The sequence below is a fragment of the Pseudochaenichthys georgianus genome, chromosome 1, assembly GCF_902827115.2.
Source record: "Pseudochaenichthys georgianus chromosome 1, fPseGeo1.2, whole genome shotgun sequence".
NCBI lineage: Eukaryota > Metazoa > Chordata > Actinopteri > Perciformes > Channichthyidae > Pseudochaenichthys > Pseudochaenichthys georgianus.
The window spans coordinates 10,651,428-10,674,364 of NC_047503.1; the positions used below are offsets into that span (position 1 = coordinate 10,651,428).

The window sequence follows — 22,937 nt, forward strand, 5'->3', positions numbered from 1 at the left end:
GTTTTGGGCCTGCTAACATGTGGTTTTGTGAGGACAAAGGAAGAGGGGGAAGGTGTGGAGTTGACATAGTCATCTCAGATCCCTGTGATAAGGAAGCTGAGCCACTGGGATTGGGGACTTAAGATGTGGGGTGTTGATGATAATTTGGGCAGCCAATCACTGGTCTGGAAGGGAGGCGCAGATAACTCCTCCTTGGGTCAGCGAGGGATATAGACAGAAACCCCGCTGTGTTCGGTCTCTTTCTTCTCTGGCTGGCTGGCTGGCTGGCTGGCTCACGTGAGTATCAGGTAAATGTGGGATCCCACAGAACTGTATGTAATTTGTACTGTATTGATTGTACTTGATTGTATTGCATTGTATATTACCATTAAACTGGATTATTGTTAAACGGTTACTTGTAGGTTCTGGGTTTCCTTCCTGTAAGATAATGGCTCGTGTAGGAACGCGAGGAGATTTAAGAAAGTGGACAAGTTGTCTACCAAATCTCCTAACAGTGTGTGTGTGTGTGTGTGTGTGTGTGTGTGTGTGTGTGTGTGTGTGTGTGTGTGTGTGTGTGTGTGTGTGTGTGTGTGTGTGTGTGTGTGTGTGTGTGTGTGTGTGTGTGTGTGTGTGTGTGTGTGTGTGTGTGTGTGTGTGTGTGTGTGTGTGTGTGTGTGTGTGTGTGTGTGTGTGTGTGTCCATTTGTGTGTGATGGAACCAGAATATTGCAAGAAGTCCTCCAACTCATACGACCAAGTAGGTCGATTGTTCAAGGCCTTATTATGACCAAATACACTGAACAAAAATATAAACGCAACACTTTTGTTTTTGCTCCCATTTTTCATGAGATGAACTAAAACATTTTCTATATACACAAAATAACCATTTCTCTCAAATATTGTTCACAAATCTGAAAAAATCTGTGATAGTGAGCATCTTCCCCAACCTAACCCTACCCCTAACCCTAATCCTACCCCTCACACCAGATACTGACTGGTTTTCGGACCCCCCCAGACCCCCCCAATAAAGCAAAACTGCACATTTCAGAGTGGCCTTTTATTGTGGCCAGCCTAAGGCACACCTGTGCAATAATCATGCTGTCTAATCAGCATCTTGATATGCCACACCTGTGAGGTGGGATGGATTATCTCGGCAAAGGAGAAGTGCTCACTATCACAGATATTTTCAGATTTGTGAACAATATTTGAGAGAAATGATTATTTTGTGTATGTAGAAAATGTTTTAGATCTTTGAGTTCATCTCATGAAAAATGGGAGCAAAAACAAAAGTGTTGCGTTTATATTTTTGTTCAGTGTAGGTCGATAGTTCTAGTACTTATTACGACCTATAATCACTTTTTAAAGTTTTCGACCTCTAGGCAAGGCAAGTTTATTTATATAGCACCTTTCAACACAAGGCAATTCAAAGTGCTTTACAAAAAACGAAAGACATTAAGAAAATGGCATTTAAAATCAGTCATTAAAAAGAAAAGATAATAAAATAAACATTAAAAGAAAAAATACATGGATAAAAGTTACAGTGCAGTTTAAGATGTGAATAGTTCAATTAAAAGCAGCGGCAAAAAGAAAAGTCTTCAGCATGGATTTAAAAGTAGTCAGAGTTGCAGCGGACATGCAGTTTTCAGGGAGTTTGTTCCAGATATTTGGAGCATAATAACTGAACGCTGCTTCTCCATGTTTAGTTCTGACTCTGGGGACAGAAAGCTGACCAGTCCCTGAAGACCTGAGAGATCTGGATGGTTCATAATTTAGCAGGAGGTCAGAAATGTATTTTGGGCCTAAACCATTCAAAGCTTTATAAACCAGCAGCAGTATTTTGAAATCTATTCTTTGACACACAGGAAGCCAGTGTAAAGATTTCAGAACAGTAGTGATGTGATCCACTTTCTTAGTGTTAGTGAGGACTCGAGCAGCGGCGTTCTGAATCAGCTGCAGCTTTCTAATAGATTTTTTAGTGAGACCTGTGAAGACACCATTGCAGTAGTCGAGTCTACTGAAGATAAAAGCATGGACAAGTTTTTCCAAATCCTGCTGTGACATTAGTCTTTTAATCCTAGATATATTCTTTAGGTGATAGTAGACTAATTTAGTAACTGTTTTAATGTGACTGTTGAAACTCAGGTCAGAGTCCATGACTACACCTAGATTTCTGGTTTATCTGTTGTTTTGAACATTGCAGACTGAAGCTCAGCGCTAACTTTTATACGTTCTGCCTTGGCTCCAAAAACCATTACCTCAGTTTTATCTTTGTTTAATTGGAGAAAGTTCTGACACATCCAGTCATTGATTTGTTCAATGCACTTACTCAGTGTTTGAATTGAAGCATAGTCTCCTGGTGAAATTGTTACGTAAATTTGTGTGTCATCCGCATAGCTATGGTAACTTATTTTGTTGTTTTTCATTATCTGAGCCAGTGGTAGCATGTAGATGTTAAAGAGAAGAGGCCCCAAGATGGAGCCTTGAGGTACCCCACATGTCATATTTGTCAACTCAGATGTGTATTTACCTATAGAAACAAAGTTGTGTCTGTCCTTTAAGTAGGATTCAAACCAATTTAGAACTCTAGTGCTCCCGTTGAATGCAAACACTCCGGAGGGTCGTATATTCACAAATAAGTTAACCCTCTCGTGAAAATCGTAAATTGTAGGAGAGTATGGCCATTAAAACGCTTTTTGATTAGATTTCTAGCGAGAAGTGTACATTGTACTTTTAGAATCCACGTCCAGTGGATGTGTAGGATCTATAGTTTGATAGATATTACGAAGATGATTTGAGGTCTCGCCAGGAGAACGTGTAACGGCACGTGTAAAGTTAGCGTCAACCCTCACGGGGTGAAAACAGTATTTCCGGTCTCGAAGTTTTCATAATAAAACCGTATTCCCCCCACTGTCAAATTATTTTAAAGCTATATCTGCAGTACTCATCCACTAAAAACATCAGTTTATCCTTGTTAATTACACAACATGAATTGGTTTAAATTGTGTACAAGGCTTTTGTGTTTTTCCCTTTCGATTCAGAGAGACACATTTATTTTTTCAGAGGTTTTGAAAACATCGAACTTGAAGCTCTGTGATTGGATGTTTTAGCCGCAATGCACATTGGGATATGGTGTTTATGTGATATGAAATCCGAAAACATTTAAAAAAAGAAAATAAAATACTTTATTCTGAGTGTGCTTGCTTCGATTTTCGTTTGCATGATATAGCCCAGCGCAACACCTTCGTCACATGTTGCCACTTGTTTGTACCAGTTTCAGGCGATTTGTAATCCGTTCTAGCAAAATTATGTGTTTTTAGGATTTCAAGAGGCATATAGAATAAACAATGGATGTATTTTATGAACATTTATCCATGCTGAAAGTAGATTTAGATGTGTTAGGAGTAAGATAGAGATTATTATCTAATATATGCATCCAATGAAGCATTGCATGAAGTCTGTTGATTAATCAGAGGCTGTTGTTGGGGCTGCATAAACGTTTTTTTATTTTTGTTTTGTAGACAGACCATGCAGGCCAGCCCGATGGTCACCATGGTTCATATTTTAATAGCATTTTTACAAAAAAAGCCCAGACGAGCCTAACATGTGAAAATATGGCTTAGACCTCAGAGCGTTAAACTTGGGCCTGCGACCATAGTTTTACTGTATTTTGTTTTGAAAATCCACAGCGGAGGTTTGTGTCGTACTACATGCGGTGTATTTTACATATCTCTCAGTAGCCAACGATCTGTGAGTCTGTTGGCTCGGACATAAACTCCGTAATAAATGTAGTCTCCATTTCATAAGAGGTGTAAAACCTGAGAGCATTTGAACTAAATGCTTATATAATCTGTAGTTGTATTTGTATTGTTGATTTATTGTGTGAACGAGGCGATGTAGCGAAGGTTAAGCTGTCATAGGCTGTTTAGTACTGTTGGAGTGGTGAGCAGGCCTATTGTTTTTGGATATTTGTGGAGTCAGGTGGTCCGTGAGTGTTTTTTTATAGGTTAAATTGTCCTTGGTATGAAAAAGTTAGAGAAACACTGCGCTAGTGGATTGTCAACGGGGGAAGCCTCGCTGCGGGGGTTTCCTTTCAGAGGAAATAACAAAATGTCAAAAGTAAAGCGCTCACATGGAGGGAAAAAGCGGTGGCTTGGGTCTGGCTTCTTGGGACAACGAACAAGACGAACTGACAACTAACAAGGGGAGACAGGACAATATATACATGAGGTAAGTGGGAACAGGTGGATACAATCAGGAGCGGGGCAGACGCTAACGATGGCGGGAAAAATAACCAAGGAAGTAAAGGGACCTGGAATGAGACAAGGTGAGTACAAAATAAAACAGGAAGTGGAACATAAACTAACATGAACATGACAATCACAAACATGACACAACTTAGCATAATTGACGGAACACTACATAAAGTTAATAGTAATATTATGTTTGATATTATGTTTTATTAACTAGACCACTGGTTTTTTAACCCGCACCGCCTAGTGGTTAAAGCACGTTATTTAATTTTGTTGTTCAATATGTTATATTTGATGAAAACATTTAAATATTAAGAGTAGCCTACATACAAAATAGGGGGAAATTAGAAGGTCAATGATAGCAATATAGAATAGAAAATATTAAGAAGATACTGTAGTGATCTCTACAACAAAACAGCTAGTGGAGGACGGCTAGAGTCTGCCGTGGTTACATTCTCTTTCAAAGAGCTGTTTGACACTCGGCGTAACCTTGTCGCACTGCCACTCCAACATCCAATCACAGAGCTTGAGGACTAATCACGGGGTTTGTAAAGGAAAGCGGATGTTGTAGTCCCAAACGATAGCTGAGGATTCTGGGTAGTGTAGTGTCTTCGGAAACTCTGTAGTGTCTAAACTCCAAAAAAACTATTTGTTTCTCCGAATTGAAGGTTAAAAACACAAAAGCATTGTACACAATTTAAACCAATCAATATTGTGTAATTAACAAAGATAAACTGATGTTTTTTAGTGGATGAGTAATGCAGATATCACTGTGTAATCATTTGACAGTGAGGGGAATACTTCCGGTTTTATTATGAAAACTTCGAGACCGGAAATACTCTTTTCAACCTGTGAGGGTTGACGCCAACTTTACATGGACGCTGCGTAAAGACGTAGTACACATTCTCCTGGCGAGACCTCAAATAATCTTCGTAATGTCTATCAAACTATAGATCCTACACATCCACTGGACGTAGATTCTAAAAGTACAATATACACTTCTCGCTAGAAATCTAATCAAAAAGCATTTTAATGGCCAAACTATTCTACAATTTAGGATTTTCCAGAGAGGGTTATTTGTGAATAAACGACCCTCCGGAGCGTTTGCAATCAACGGGAGCATGTTGTTTCGTACACGACCACTAGAGGTGCTACACTTTAAAACGTGACTATGGGTTGTAAACTGCTGAACAATCAACCTATTTGGTCGGTTTTTTTCGTAGGAGGACAGGCTGGAATATTGGGATGAGACGGTCAATCAAAAGGAAAATCTGACATAAAATCCAATCACTCAGAAGGTTTGTCAGACGTTCAACAGTTCAGATTTAAAGTGCATCTGAAATACATGACTTTAAGGGGGAGCATAATCCACCATTATCATTTTATGTCAGTGTTATCAGTGCTGTGCTGCCCTCTAGTGGCCGAGGTCTGCATAGCTTGAACCGATATCATGTATCATTATTTTTGGTTAAGCCCCCAAATGAAAATATTTGAGTCATGAGTCTCAAATTAAATTAAAATATCGAAAAGGGCATTTGAAAATAAAATACATTTTCCAATATAATGAAGGAAAGCCAAACACAACTAATTTTCACAACATTGCAACATTAAGAACCCAGTTCAAAATAGCTTACAGTCAATTTGCATCAATTAATGACCATATACATTGAAAAATATAACATCAGTTAATTTGTGTCATTATTTGTTATTTAAATATATTGAAATCAACACATTTATGTAGACCTACAACAAAAAGACAGTAAGAGAGAAGAGGAAGGAGAGATGTTGCCAGAAGAGCTGCTGATGGAGTTAACTAAAGAAAAATAAAGGCTTTAAAGCGATAGAAAGTCAGGGACTATTCTTATAAATTCATTGTGTCAGCCTCGGAAACACAAGTCATCTTTTTCTAAAGGTGTGTCTTTTTTTTGGCTGACAATTTCTCAAGCATCCCTTGCATTTTCTCTTATCCATGTTGGCATTTGTCTTTTTGCATATGCCCCAAAATAAACTATGAACAAAATGTACATAATATAATTGTGTGTAACAAAGTTCTCGAACACCACTGATTTTTTTTGCTTTTGGCTTTAAATGTATTTATGTCATGTTTAGAGTGTCTGGTGAAAAGAAAATATAAATGTTTGTAGTCCTATTTCGAATATGCGGTGCACATAATGTGGCTGAAATTCAGAAAGAAAAGAAAACATTGTGAAAATGATAATGACAAAATAATAAAGAAAATAAATACATCTGAAGTAAGATTTTTTTATTTCACCTGATTCCACAGATTTAAAAAAGCACTTTTTAAAGTAACGAGAATTTTTCATTCCCTTTCACTGGCTTTAATGGCTTCCGTACTATTGCAAATTGCATTAGAATAAGATTTATAATAATACATATAACTTGATTTATGGCATAGAGTGATGCCATTCAATGCTGTGCAAACTTTTTTTTTGGACAATATTTAAATGAAGTCACAATGCAAATATTGTCTTGAAGAGCTCATGGTGTTGCTCGATGAAAATTAACAAATGTTATCAAAATGCATCCTGTGGCGGAATACTTATTTCGCACAATAGTTTTCAAGACATTTAAATAAAAAACAAAATAGTCTGAATCATGCGGAAGCTACACGGAAAAGTTATGGTATCACCTATAATTGTTATTTCAGTCTGGACCAAGATGATAAATGAACTGAGCGACAGAGTTCCATACATGCTTTTTGTGGTGGCTTCCATTGAATAAGGCCTATATCTACATGGAGACTTTTGGACATGTTTCCAACAAAAATGTAGTCTCAGCTAGGCTCAACCACATCTTTTGATTTATGAGTGTCTTTGAGACCTTCAGAGAGTGAATGCAGTGGTTGGGGCGATGGGCTGTGAGTTGATGGACACAGTGAACTTGAGCCCTTTGGTGACCGCGGCATTTCAAAGTTCACATCTCGACTGCCCTTCCGTCTAATATGAGCTCTTATAGTTCTCCCAGGAACCAAAAGTAACCCCCCTCCTTCCTCTACCAGACCGTCAAACACCTCTCCCAGACTCTGTCGTATTCTCACACAGAAGTTTGGGCAGCTGAAGGCGTACAGAATGGGGTTCAACACAGGATTTAAGAATGCAAAGGTTGTTGCCAAAGGCATTCCCACCTCCACAAAATTGAGATTTTCTTGCCAATACTGGGCTGTCACTTCGATTATGCAGAAGATGTGATAGGGTGCCCAACACAGAACAAAAGCTGCGATCACAAATGTTACCATCTTGGTGAAGCTCTTGGACAGCTGATTGGGATTAGGGACAGTTGGTGACAAGTAAGTGGGTGTCAGGGATAAAGATGGTCCTGAAGACAGAGGCTTGAGAAAGATATTAGAGTTTTTTGTGGTTGTAGGAGTTGTGGCTTCTATTGCCCCGTCTTTGTTGGACACAATAAGTGTATCCATGAGCCGCCCGGCACTCTGCTTCCTCCTCCTGCTTCTGTTCCTCAGGCTGATAACAATTTGGATGTAGCTTCCTGCGATTACCACCAGGGGGAACAGGAATGCCAGCAGGAGCTTGGAGATAGCGGTTGATGCTTGCCTCACTTTGCAATCTCTCTCCAGAGTGGATTGAGAGGATGAATACAAGGCAAAGTTATGATAGCACAGTTTTCTCCCATCCTGTTTCTCGGTCACTGCGCGGAACATGAAGAAAGGCAATGTGTTGATCAGTCCCCACAGCCAACCCAACGCACACACCTTCCACGCTCCCTGCACTGAGCGATGATTCTGGCTCCACACCGGCTTGGCCGCCAGAAGGTAGCGGTCCACTGAAATGGCTGCCAGCAGGAAGGCCGACACGAACATGTTTAAGAAGAAGATGGACGCCTGCGTACTGCAAAGTAGGCTGCCTAGCTCCCAACTATGTGAGGAGTAGAGATAGTAGGTGAATAGGGGCAGCGTCAGAGTTGTCAGGAAGTCAGACATGGCCAGATTGAGCACCCAGATAGATGCCACTGTGCGGCGTCTCAGGCGGAAGCCCACCACCCAGAGGATGAGGGCGTTCTCCAAAATCCCCAGGCAGGAGACCAGTCCATGGATGCAGACCACCACCAAATTGGCCTGTGTGTTGTTGTTGAGGCGGTGCTCCTTCATCATCTCCAGCAGGGGACAGAACAGCTGTCCGCCTGATGCATCTGTGGTGGGGGTCGTGTTGGACATTGGTGCTCTGTAAGAAAAAAAAGTAGCTTCAAGAAGCTGATGGAGAGGTGATTACAATCAGAGGCAGGGTTAAACATCGCTGGCACACACGCCTGTTCTTGTTTGGAAGCCAAATACATGTTATATTTTTCACTAGCTGATGTTTGTCCATGTTGTTGGACGGTTGTGCAATGGAAAAGATTTACATCAACAAGAATGATGCTGAAGATTTTATGAGCAATAGACATGCCTTTGCCTGTAGAGTCGACAGCTGATAACCGCTCCCTTTCCTTATATAAAGTGACTCAATTAAATGAGCACCATTATTCTCTCTCGTCAGTCGTTATTGATCAATTACAATACTTGGCTGCCGAGAGAACTAAATCTTGTGAAATGCAATAGGCTGATAATAGTAGGAATTAAATCAACAACATGGCAGACATGATTACAGGTGAGGAAATCTTCCTCTACTGTAATCTGCCGTGACTCAGTTTTGTTGCAACCATCTCCTAGGTTTTGGGATTTTAATTACAAGAGCAAGAATGACATAATGCCAGGACATTTTCATTTATGATATATTTCCGTCTCATGCTACAGCCTTTCAAGTTGCACATTGACACACTTACGTACAGTAATGCCAACCCTAAGGCAATACGTGCCTTTTTCAAGAGGAAAATGCTTTACATACCAGCTAGTATAGGTGAGCGTACCACAGTACACTGATAAGACAAAAGTCTAGAGTTAGAGGATAGAGGGTGTCGTGTTTCTCATACTGATATTCTGAACAATCTGTCCTGTTGTATTTGCTGTAAAGTGTCTCTACTGTAGGCTATTTTTATTATATGTACAGCACTTTGGGTAGACCAAAAATCGTTTATAAATGTGCTATATAAATAAAACTTGATTTGATTTGATTAGAGTTACCTAGCCCTGATTATCTTGAACCCCAAAGGAGTAGAAACCCATTTACAATCGTCCCTTTGATACAAAAAAAACATGTCAAATCCTGTTCCTGTGGTCTAACCACATACCAGCTCTTGGGAAACAACACTTGTTTAGTTCAGCAATACAGTCGGGGAATGCTTGAGAACTAAAGTTGATACCAGCATGCTGTTTATTTCGGTTGTGGTAGCACAATCTCAATGAAAGAATCTCGATGATCTTTATGTCTGTTAATAACGGAAAACATTCCTGCCCAGACTGTCTGTACTGATATATACTTTACAATAATGTTGCCCTTTGTATGAGGTAAGATTAGTGCAAAATCTGCAAATATTTTGATGATGAGAATGGGTTCATTAAAACCCATTTCTGCATATCAAAATATGGACTACTTTTCTGTGACCTCTTTCCATCCAATCAGGCTTGGGAAGGCTATGATGTTAATGTGCGGAGTTACCCCTACCATCCTATAAAAGTTGTCAAAATACACTTTCAGAAAATGCCACAATATCTTTTCTCTTGGTTATGAAACTTTTTCTTAAGATACAATCTTTTGTGAGGGGTGAAGTTCTTTAACCGAAAGAGCTAGTTTGGCTGATAAAAGAAGTTGGAAAAATATCTGATTAAAGCCAGCTATTAAACTACGCTAATGTGAGCTAACATTAGCAGAGCTAATCCGGACATGTTTGTCTATACTGCAATCAAACAGTAATTATTATTTTTGACCGTCACACTATGTAAATAAATGACCTACTTGCCTGCAAACCAGCTTATGAATATCCCCAAAAAATAAATAAGGGATAATTATAAAAAATAATTGTAAGAAGTTACATTAAAAGCTTAAAATGAATGTCTCAACCTTTACAGCTCTTCCTAAAAGGAAGAGCTGTAAAGAATGATACATACTGTGCAACCCTGTCTCCTAAAAATTACGTTCCCACAGAACTAAACTGCATTCTCAATTACGTTTAGCTAGAAATGTATTTTCTCCCACGTTACGTTCGTTATGAACGTATCTCAAATACGTTTATTTTCTACATATCTTCTAGAAACATATTTCTCCCATATTTCTCCCTTGTTTCCTATGAACGTATCTTAAATACGTTTATTTTCTACATATCTATGTCTTGTAATGCACTGTTGAGGAACCTGTGACCCAAGTTTTTCATTAATTGCATAACTACACCGTAGTTGTATATATCCATCCATCCATCTTCTCCCGCTTATCCGTGGTCGGGTCGCGGGGGTAGCAGTTCCAGCAGAGAGCCCCAAACGTTCCTTTCCCTGGCCACATCAACCAGCTCTGACTGGGGGATCCCAAGGCGCTCCCAGGCCAGCGAAGAGATATAATCCCTCCACCTTGTCCTAGGTCTACCCTTTGGTCTCTTCCCAGCTGGACGTGCCTGGAACACCTCCCTAGGGAGGCGCCCAGGTGGCATCCTCAACTGGCTCCTTTCGACGCGAAGGAGGAGCGGTTCAACTCCGAGTCCCTCCCTGATGACCGAACTTCTCACCTTATCCCTAAGGGAGACACCAGCCACCCGGCGGAGGAAACCCATCTCGGCCGCTTGTATCCGCGATCTCGTTCTTTCGGTCATGACCCATACTTCATGACCATAGGTGAGGGTAGGAACGAAAATGGCCCGGTAGACAGAGAGCTTTGCCTTCTGGCTCAGCTCCCTTTTCGTCAAAACGGTGCGGTAAAGCGACTGCAGTACCGCTCCGATTCTCCGGCCCATCTCACGCTCCATTGTTCCCTCACTCGAGAACAAGACCCCGAGATACTTGAACTCCTTCACTTGGGGTAAGGACTCATTCCCTACATGGAGTGGACAGTCCATCGGTTTCCTGCTGAGAACCATGGCCTCAGATTTGGAGGTGCTGATCCTCATCCCAGCCGCTTCACACTCGGTTGCGAACCGATCCAGTGAGTGCTGAAGGTCGCAGACCGATGAAGCCATCAGAACCACATCATCTGAAAAAAGCAGTGGTGCAATCCTTAGTCCACCGAACTGCAGACCCCCTCCCCCACGACTACAGAGATTGGATGGCCCTGAGTAGAGACCCCCTCACCCCATACTCCCGCAGCACCTCCCACAGTAACTCCCTGGGAACTCGGTCATACGCCTTCTCCAAGTCTACAAAACACATGTAGACCGGATAAGCGTACTCCCAGGCCCCCTCCAGGATCCTTGCGAGAGTAAACAGCTGATCCGTCGTTCCACGACCAGGACGGAATCCGCATTGCTCCTCCTCAATCTGAGGTTCGACAATCGGCCTGACCCTCCTTTCGAGTACCTTAGTACCTTTCCCGGGGAGGTTGAGTAGTGTGATGCCTCTGTAATTGGCACACACCCTCTGATCCCCCTTTTTAAAAAGGGGAACCACCACCCCGGTCTGCCACTCCTTCGGTACTGTTTCCGACTTCCACGCAACGTTGATGAGACGTGTCAACCATGACAGTCCCTCCCTAGTTGTGTATATGATATGTCAATAAACCTTAGAAAATCTTGAAATCTTGAAAGGGATGTGCAAAATAGCAATTATATACAGTTTTTAATTAACTATTAGTAAAGAATAATGAGTAATTAATATACTTTATAGAGATCTGAGATACATTTTTAGTCTTCTCAAGCACCAACTATCAAATATCTCGCCTGATTGTTGGCACTTGACAATCCTCTTTCCCTGAATTGTACTCAGGTGTAACTAAAGTCTGATTTAAGGGTTGTTTATATTTCACATCATTAATCAGGATCTGCAAAGTAACTAAAATAAATGTAGTGGAGTAAAAATACCAGCTTAACCTCTGCATTGTAGTGGAGTAGAATTACAAAGTAACAATGAGCTGTCATGTATATATATTAATGCTGCCCATTATGGATAGCCTACAAGCGATTTTCACCCATTTAGTAATTACATGTTTTAAATGTGTACACACCAATGTGTTTCCTATCGCCTAAACCTCCAGGGCTGTACACAATGTAATACTGTCAACTTCTAATTTTGGGAAAACCGAAAACGTCTTTTAAAACTACAATTCCCAGTAGAGACGTGCCATAGAGAACATGTTGCGAAACACAATAGCCAGCATGTGTAGTTCTGGGGGGGCGTTCAAGTCCAGTTGTGAATAGTCTGCAGTGGTTTTGTTCCATTTCAAAGCGCTTGACGCTCGGCGTAACCTTGGCGCACTGCCACTCCAACATCCAATCCCAGAGTTTGAAGATTAATCACGGGGTTTGTCAACGGGACTGTAGTCCCAAACGAGAGCTGGGGATTATGGGTAGTGTCGTGTCTTCGGCCATCCTAATCTGAATTTTTTTCCGGATATCATATCGCATGAACAACACCACATCTGGGGTCACAGAGATCTTCTGTTACTGTCCTTTCTTCTTAGAGGAAGTACAGAAACACGTAACTCTGGATTTGTTTTAATGTTTGAGGTGCAATAAACGACACAGCAGCTTTTTGGCATGTTAAAACTATTATGTTCTGCCTCGCTCATGAGAGTAACAGCTGGCGAAATTACAGCCTCGCCTACTGATTTATAAATGACTATTATCATTATTTTAAGCAAGACAATAAATGGCAAAGATATGTAGAAAATAAACGTATTTGAGATACGTTCATAACGACATTTCGATTCCAACGGCATCATTTAGAAATGTGAATTTCAGTTCCGCTTTTCGATGCCTGAGGAAATGTTTCTCGCCGCTCTCCGTAGCCTACTGTATGACTGCGGCGAGGCGGGAAATGTAGCGTTGTACCTACACTTCCTACAGTGTAACCTGAGACCAGGGCGGCAGGGCCTGTCACTACCCGATCCGTCCCCCTGCCCGATCGGTACTGCGCATGTGCGAGATGGTCCGGAAGTCCGGACGGCAACCCGAGATGGACACTTGACACAGTGGCTTTTAGCAAAGCTCAAAAAGAAAAACCGAGAGAGATGAGTTATTGTTATTACAACGTGACTTCACTATTATTTAACAACTCTTTTTATTGGGTTCTTTTATTTGGGGTTAAGTACATTGTCAGAATAAGTGAGAAATTAATTTAACTTCTGTTAGACAGCTATCATACTGAATACATATTTACTGTGAATGTATGCAAAAATGTATGGCATATGGCTGTCTCACAGAAGTTAAATCCATTTCTCAGTTATTCTGACAATGTACTTAACCCCACATAAAAGAACGCAATAAAAAGAGTTGTTAAATAATAGTTAAGTCACGTTGTAATAACAATAACTAATCTCTCTCGGTTTTTCTTTTTGAGCTTTGCTAAAAGCCACTGTGTCAAGTGTCCATCGTGGGATGCCGTCCGGAGCTGTCCAATATGGCGGACCATCTCGCACATGCGCAGTACCGATCGGGCAGGGGGACGGATCGGGTAGTGACACGGCCGGCCCGTTGCACTGGCATTATAGATGTTCGCCTAGGGCGCCAGATCTGGGAGGCGCTGCGCTGACAGCTCTGGGAGGGAAAACAAATGTTTTGACCGTTGGTGCTCATCCTAATTTTCGGCCTTGATGTAACAACATTCATAATTAAGTAAATATAACACCCTTTTTCACCCCGGTTACACGTTTCATTCGCCCTGTACGATGGACGCTGCAAGTGATGAAAATGGGGGATGTTGGCTTATCTGGCACCCGCAGCTCACAGCCAAAGTGCGAGTGAGCGAGGGAGAAAGGGAGGGTGCACTGGAACCGGCGCTGTTGTTATTAGCATCTGGTGCTAGCGGCTCTAACGGATAGAAGAAGAAGATGTTTCTACAATGATGTGGAGGGAGAGTCCTCTCCAGTCAGACTGAGGCTGATGACTACAGCTCAGTGAGGTAAAGGACTCTGAGTGTTTAGATAGTTCACTTTAGTCTAAGTTATCTCAGTGGGTCTCAAACGTTTTGATCACAATTTATGTAAACACATATTTCCAAGGCACTGGAAATAACAGGTTTGAAATCATTCCAATGTATACTATAGGACAGTAAACCAGACATATCGTTTTAAACTGGAGAGTTAAAAAAATATGCATAAATAAAATAGTAAAATAAAATATGAATGAACAACAAAATAAAATACGTTCCATGTATTTGTTATTGGCTATGGGTTATTGGTTATGCTCACATACTTATTTAATTATTCAAATGTAAACCGATCTTTTTCATATGGGTGTTTATGTACCCCCTAGATCTAGTCTCTAGTAATTCTGCTTAAAGTGCACCAGATTGAAGCATTTTGCTTTAAAATGTTCAAACATTTCTTCCTGGTATGCCTGAGAAGGCAGATATGCTTGTTTTTCTCAACAAGAACTTAATCATTTTTTGTACCCTCCCCCTCAAAGAATCGGAATTGAGAACCGTTAAGAACCGGAATCGAAAAGTAGAATCGGAATCAGAATCGTGGAAATTCAAACGATACCCAACCCTAGTTGTACTGTGATGAAATTCAAATAAGCCTTCTCCTGCTCTCTCTTAGTGCTACACTATTGTGTGTCTGAGAAAATATTCATTTATTTACTTCCACTGCTCTGTCCATGTGTATTCAAAGATATTCACTCTTGTATTACATCCAGCCGTGGTCACTTACTCATGCCCCACTAGTGACTTCCTAGACGAGGCAAACACGGCACCCTGTCTGCACATGAATACAGACATGTGAAGAAATATATCCATGACATAATGCTGACGTGACTGTTTCCCCATCAACTGCATATATGGCTAGTGATAAAATAGTGTTTGTGCTTGTAATAACGTTTTGAGTTATCATTTGAGTTATGACCTTGGTGTCACCTAACCCTAACCTTTGGACTTGACTACATAATGAAACTATACTGTACTACTTTACAGCACCAAACTGTTTGTTCTGTGGGTTTCTTTATGCTTCCTTCATTATAAGGATAACATTTCCATGAACAAAGGGCTGTGATTTATCGCTTATTGTGCTTACTTAGGTGCCTGACATTTGTAGCAGTGCTCTTTCAATAATGACTTCATATCAATATTGTAGTTTTCCACTCAAAGCGTGTGTGTTTTTTATATTTACTTATCCCCATTGGATAAGTTGGACACGATATTAGAACAACATCTCATTATGAAATATTACAAAGCAACAGCCCCATAAAGTTGAATCCACACCTTTCTGAAACTGTTAAAACAACAGTACACAGTGGTAGGATTTATTGCAGGGCTATTTTATTAGAATCCAAACATTTTCAAGTGTGAGTATCTCTTAGTTGTTGTATATTTCCTTATGTAGTCAATATTTTTTCATAAATTAAACTGCTCCTTTTTATAATTTATCATAGTAAAGAGCAATACAACCGTTTTCCCATTATATTAACTTAAAGAAAAATGTTAGGTTATCTACCAGTCTGTACATCCCATAGCGAATTGTATTGTGAGTTTCTTTATATTACATCTATGCACTAAAGTACCAAATGTCGGTTCTTTTACTTTAGTATTTTTAGTTTTTGCAACTCTATACTTCTACTGCAATAAAAGAAATAGTACACTTTTTTTGCACTCGAAATATCGGAAATCTTTAGCTTCCCTTCCTGAAAACCATTCAGATGTGTTGATTTTGAATATTTTAGATAAAGTGAAAGATTAAGTTTTGCTTTTTTTATTAAGGAAATCTCGTCCTTCTTAAACTGAATTAAAGTGTTTCAAAAGTGTTGAAATTGCTCAAAATAGGGCTGTTTTTCATAGAAAATGTACTTTTTAGAGATACGCGGTTCTCCCAGAACAAAGCTACAGACATAATGATCTTATCAAGCATGATGCGATTAAAACTGCTCCATAAAAGTTAAGTGAAAATGAACAGAGCATCGACAGCAGTAAAATGCAAAACACATCTTAATGAAGCAATAATATTAATCCAAAAACATCATATTTATACAGTAAGTTAGTCTGGAAAGGAATATGATATGATTTGGCACAATAACCACATGTTTTAATTACATGATATAAAACTGGCAGTTACATATAATTGAGAAACAACAAAATACATACCATGGGAGGGTTAGGGCAGCATGGGAAAAAGTAGGTCTGCAAAACACCTACATTCACAAATATTTAATTAAAAAACAAATCTTGTTCTGTCCTGTTCCTTCTTCTCATACTGTTGCACTCACTCATCCCACCAGTTCTGTCACTTTCTACCGCTCGCATGTTACGGAGACACCCACTAAATCCCAGCCTGTTTGGTCGCAAATTTGACTAGAATTTATATTCAGGCAGGTATGTTGGCAATAGTGAGGCATCGGGGATCTCATATGAGGAAGGGACTAACAGAAGCTGAAATATGATTCCTGTGATAAGTCATTGTCTGTCCTACACAGCTGATGTTCATTTCAAGACTGGACTTGTTTGAACTATTTCAACTGACACCTCACTGGGCTGCAGTTGCCATGATGATGCATTACGTCAACAGCACAAATACACTGACATCACACTGACATCCAACATATCAATATTGCATTAGAACCATTTTTCTTAAATGAAATGTGTGCCTGTGGGGTAAGAACCAAGGCCGGATTAACCATATGGGCACACTGGGCACGTGGCCAGGAGCGCTTGACCAAGAGAGGGCCCTCATTGACTAGAGGAAGAAATATATTTTATTTTTTTTGTTGCTTTGTTGGCACAACCTCACTCAGCATACATTGTTTTAAATGAAACTCACTCTCGGCTAAATAACTCGGCTTTCCTATAGGGTCAAATTCATATATTTTCTAAACCGTCTCTGTACTCTAGGTCTCACTATGTATGCGCTCAACTTTATTACTACACGGCGGCGGTCTCTAGCCGAATCAGAACCCCACCTTCACTCATGTCACATTGAGTCACGCGAGCTAAAAGATGGATGGTGCCGGTCGGTAGCAGCCAAACACCCAGCGTAAAGAAAGAAAAAGAAAGAAAAGGAAGAGAGAGTGGCGGCTGCATTAACACATTTCCCAACAATAAATACCTTTTTTTTAAAAAGCTAAAAGTGACGAATTAGGCCAGCAACCGCAAGGAACAGTGACGGTCACGGAGCCTGAGGATGTTGTTGAGCTAGCGAGCAATGTTAGGATGTTAATGAACTTATCACAGACTTTGCAAAGAAAAGGGCAAGGAAGAAACACTTCTAAAAGGTAAGATCCATTGGTTTGAGGGAATGTTTTACAAACACACATTCTCTCTCTATTGCTTACATACACACACTCACTCACTAACTGAATGAATTAAAAGTAAATATATAAGTCATCATGAACAGTTCTGTCCATCAGACAGAGGGCTGCTGTGCTTCCTGTCATCATTAATGGACGTCTCTTTAAAATGACCGCTCAGAGGAGAGGAGTTCTCATTTCTCTAACCGCCTGCTGCTTCCCCTCCTCGGCTGCTCGGTTCCCCTCCTCGACTCCTCCGCTCACATCTCGTGGGTCGAGACTAAGACACAAGGATAGGAGTTGAGGATAGGAGTCGAGGAGGGGAAATTAGAGAAATGGGAAACCTTCGTAGTGTTCCTTTATGTGTGAGGAAAATTAGCCTCCATTATTAAAGCGTGTCTGCTGCCATCTTGTGTACACGAATCAAAACATCTTTCACTTTCAATCTGCCTGTTTGGTGCTCTATTTATTCCAACTAATTATTTGCTGGGTTTGACATAACATATTTTAACATATTAAACTCGAACCATCAATTTATAGCATTTTCCTTGTAAAAGGATTTAAGAAGGAACAATAACTAGAACATCACCATCAATGGGACTACGGTGGAGAGAGTCAGCAGCTTCAGGTTTCTCGCTGTCCACATCACTGAGGGCCTGACATGGACTCTTCACACCACCACCATCACCAAAAAAGCTCGACAGCGGCTCTTCTTCCTCCGCAGGCTGAGGAGGTTCAACATGGACTCCAGGATACTCTGCAACTTCTTGTGCACCATAGAGAGTATCTTGACTGGCTGCATCACGGCCTGGTACGGCAGCTGCACCGCCCTCAATCGTAAGGCTTTACGGAGGGTGGTGAAAACTGCACAGAACATCACCAGGACGGAGCTGCCATCTTTGGAGGACCTTTACTCCCAGAGCCTCAGGAAGAAATGACTGGCAGGCGGTACCGCAGCATCCGGACTAAAACCACCAGATTCATAGACAGTTTCATCCCACAGGCGATAAGACTGTTAAACAACTGAACTGTTGAAACAACATCCACAATATTCATCTGCTACTTAGTAATTATTTATCTATTTATCTAATATATCATTCCAATAGCTTGCATGTAGACTCTTATTTCACTACTTCACTTTTTTTAAACTATTTTTCTTTTTGTATTTACTTTTTAATATTTACTTGCACTATATTTTATAGTTTTTCTGTGTGATTGTGTTGCACTGTTGGAGAAGCCTGTGACTTGTGTAGTTATGTCGATTTTCATCGACATACTGTAACTACTCTGTAGCTATGTTCGTATGACAAATAAAGAACCTTGAACCTTGAAATATACATGTTTTGTTGTGTGTTATATGTTCTTCTGCTGTATTGTCCAATAGAGTGGTGCAGTAATGAGTCCTAAAAAGCCTGAAAAGACTTCCCACGTCTTGAAGACAATGTTTTTTTAATGTGTCCGGGTTAGAAGCCTGAAATAAGGTCTGGGGTCAATAAATACCCCACTTGTGAATGCCCAAAGCTTCTATCAAAACGGCGGTTGCTAATAAGTGACTGACCAAACTACTTAACGTCATCCCAGCAACACAAGTCTGCCTTTAGCTTAATCATGGTGATGTGCAGCCATGCACCGTGATGTTGTTTGTTTATAGCATGACATTAGCTTATGAACGAAAGTATGGAAGTGAAATATTATTTAATAAAAGTATCATCTAGCTAACTAGCATACATTCTCCAGCTCCACACATGAGGAGTATTAGTATATTGATTATAGTCTTGACTGGTTATATTTATCCGGTAAAGTGTGACCTAGTTTTTTTGTTTGACGAGCCTATAAAAAGAAGGATTGTGCTGTGTTTGAAGGAGCCCTATTATGCTAATGTTCAGGTTCATATTTGTATTTTGTGCCTCTACTGTGACATGTCTCCATGCTTTAATGTTCAAAAAGCTCTTTATTTTTCACATACTGCCTGTGCTGCAGCACCTCTTTTCACCCTCTGTCTGAAACCAGAGCCCAGTCTGCTCTGATTGGTTAGCTGGCGGCTCTGTTATCCACCGCTTAGAGATGTCCCGCCCCGTAGCATATCTAGTACAATGTGTTTAAGCGCTAGCTAATAGAAGCTCAAGAGTGACATAGTGATGTCATCATTTTGCAGACAATTTACATGCACAAAAACGTATAAAACACACTAAAGTTACGGTTAACCGCAACAAGCATAATAGGGCCTCTTATCACAGAATGCACTGCAGTGACTAAAACACTTTTTAACTATGTTGTATGGAGAGTAAAGGATATTTTTATTTTTGTGGAGCCGAACTCTGTGTTCTAAAGGTTTAAAGTCCAAAGATTCATGTGGGAAGTTTTAAACCATGGTTTAAATATCCTAATTCTGGGAATTGAAAAGAGAAGTGGTTTAAAGGTGTTTTCGGGTAACAGTAAAACAGGGGAAATGTGTTGTCTGGGGATGCAAAATAGATGAAAGAGTAGGATTAAAGGAATATAAAAAAGTTAGAAAAGTGACAAAATAAATATAATTTCACGGGAAGACCACGGGTAGAGGAATGTGAGAATTTGGTTTGGGCTATTGCCAAATATCTTGAACAAACGCTGGTCCGCTGCAACTCTTACTTCTTTTTGCTGCTGCTTTTAATTGTACTATTATTGTAATTCACATCTTACACTGCACTGAAACTTGTATTCATATACCTTTGTTATTCATGTTTTATTATCTTTGCTTTGTAATGTTTATAATGTGTTTCCGTTGCACTATTTCTTAATGCTCTTAATTTCTCTATCCAATATAACTATGCTTGTTTATTTTTGACCCTCCTTACGGCACCCCTGCACTTCGGACCTGTAGATGTGGGAGGAGGTGAATGAGGATCAGTTTGTCACCTGGTTTCTTTACATGTCAGGGGAATTTTCAGGGCACTAAGCGCCTTCCTAGCATGTTGTAAGGAAACACGCCTTCCAGTAAAACACTCCCTGAGTTTTCCTGAGAATTGGGAGGATGTTTAGACTGTCGGTCAGTGTCCCTATCCTGACCAGATAAGGACTATCCTGCTGGCTCAGTAATCTCTGTACTATTATATTTCTGTTTCTATACCTCTCTGTTCCATTTATTCTACTCTATATAATTGTTCTGTAGTTATTCTAGCTAAAATTATGTTTTGAAATCTCTGAACAGCTAAAAAAACCTGTTTTCAGGCTCTCGTCACCTCACGCCTAGACTACTGCAACTCCCTCCTGGCTGGTCTACCTGCATGTGCCATCCGACCTCTGCAGCTCATCCAGAATGCAGCGGCTCGTCTGGTCTTCAACCTTCCTAAATTCTCCCACACCACGCCGCTCCTCCGCTCCCTCCACTGGCTTCCGGTAACTGCTAGAATCCACTTCAAGACACTGGTACTTGCGTACCATGCTGCGAATGGATCTGGCCCTTCCTACATCCAGGACATGGTTAAACCGTACACCCCAGCACGTGCACTACGCTCTGCATCAACCAAACGGCTTGCTGCACCCTCGCTGTGAGGGGGACCCAAGTTCCCATCAGCAAAAACACGTGGGTTTGCTATCCTGGCTCCAAAATGGTGGAATGAGCTCCCCATTGACATCAGGACAGCAGAAAGCTTACACACCTTCCGGCGCAGACTGAAAACTCATCTCTTTCGACTCCACCTCGAGCGATAGAACTATTAACAAAGCACTTATATACTAATAAAGGACTGGCTTATCTAAAGCTAGTTGAGTAGCACACATGTTTTGGCTCAATGAAACCTGTTTTACTATAGGCTACTTTATGTTAATGGGAAGCTTAACTGGTAGAGCGGGCAGCCCATGTTTTAGGCCAGTATGCATATAATAACGGCAAAAGAATGTGTGGATGTGTTTTTCCATAAAATTAGAATGTTCATGTGTCATCAATTGCTATGCTAGAGTGATTTTAATAGGCCTTATTATGCTTTTTTGGGTTTTCCTTTTTTTTTGTAGAGTGAGGTATACATTTGTGTGCATGTAAATGGTCTGCAAAGGCAAAAAGAGGTAGTTTCTCTCTCCCCAGACACACACCTGAAAAACGCCTTATACTTGTAGTCCTTTGTTTACTTCCACGACATAGTGACATCAACACTCGCACAGCACAGATAAAGACCTTTTTGAACAATAAAGCATGGATTAAGCATTAAATATGAACCTGAAAATGAGCATTATAGGGCCCCTTTAACTTTATGAAACAGGTGTATACCTTTTTACTCACAGTCTAACCTAGAATCCTCCATCTTTAGCTTGAAAGATTAAAACAAACAATTATTTAACTTGCCCCACCTTTGTATGAACGTTTTACTTGAACTTTTAATAAAGGATTTCAGTGCGTCACTGCACTCAGTTCTCTTCAAGTCTAGTCATCAAGGTGTGACCATTTTCTAAGGGGCAATAATAAGATAATATTTCTGAGGGAAAGCCTTACATCAGATTGAACTGGTATGAGTGATAATAACAAGGAAGATAGCTGACGCACGCACACACACACACACACACACACCTTTTAAAATGTCTAAGTCTCCACCCTCCAAAGTACTCTATATATGAGCTCTATAGGGATGGTGGGGTTGACTGGTGGATTTATTTGAGAGTGAAAGGAGTCAACACAGCTGAGGTATGATTTAAATTCATTTAGATGATTCAATTGACATGGATGTACTTGGATGAGCACTCTCTTTTATTAGATTGTATATGTCTTTAGTATGTCAAAAACAATCAGTGTATATATATCTCAATTAAATAAATAAATAATTTAAATGTTTAAGAATGTGTGTGTTTATAACATAGATGGATGGATGAATGAAATAAGCCACTGGGAGTGGGGTCAACATTTAATAATTAAAACAATTAGAGATGGAGATAAATAAATACAAATTGAATATTTTCTGTAATTATAAAGTACTAAATTGCCATAAAAATTCTCTTGCTTGATGTGTTATAAAAGTTCAGTGAATATCTGTAAATCCATACAGTAAAAAATACCTGATTTTGTGTATTTATGTAGTGACAGATGTCCTCAGCCCAGATGTATTAGTTTATATAATTATACAGCATAACACATGTAAAAGAATAAATGCATGTTGTCCCTAATGTAGTGAAAGTAGTAAAAACAGCAAGGGAAGCATGTTTATTTCTTGTGAATATAATCCAATTTATTTAATTTTTGTATATGTATTTTGTATATACTCCTTATTATGTTAAAAACTAGACATAATCATGCATATTATCTGCAATGCATTAACCATAAATGTGTGGGCACTACAATTTGAGCTTCAACTGATTCCATTTGCTGAGTTTTATTTCACATTTGATCCTACAGATTTTCCAAAATGTCTGCCTTTCTTTACGTTATTATCTAAGATACATTTTTTTCAGGTTTACTTTCTTTAATTTGTCATTTTTTTCT

The 22,937-nt window shown here is 40.0% G+C and overlaps 1 protein-coding gene across 1 annotated transcript; it reads right to left on the minus strand.

The window, feature by feature from the left end:
* Positions 1–7,022: 7,022 nt before the first annotated feature.
* On the minus strand, positions 7,023–8,420 carry LOC117452234 (prostaglandin D2 receptor 2). The gene has a single exon (XM_034090742.1). It carries the CDS (start codon positions 8,418–8,420, stop codon positions 7,023–7,025), a length of 1,398 nt encoding a protein of 465 aa, XP_033946633.1.
* Positions 8,421–22,937: the final 14,517 nt, after the last annotated feature.

Coding starts and splice junctions, on each gene's coding strand:
- LOC117452234 (XM_034090742.1), bottom strand. CDS start 8,420: ATGTCCAACACGACCCCCACCACAGATGCATCAGGCGGACAGCTGTTC.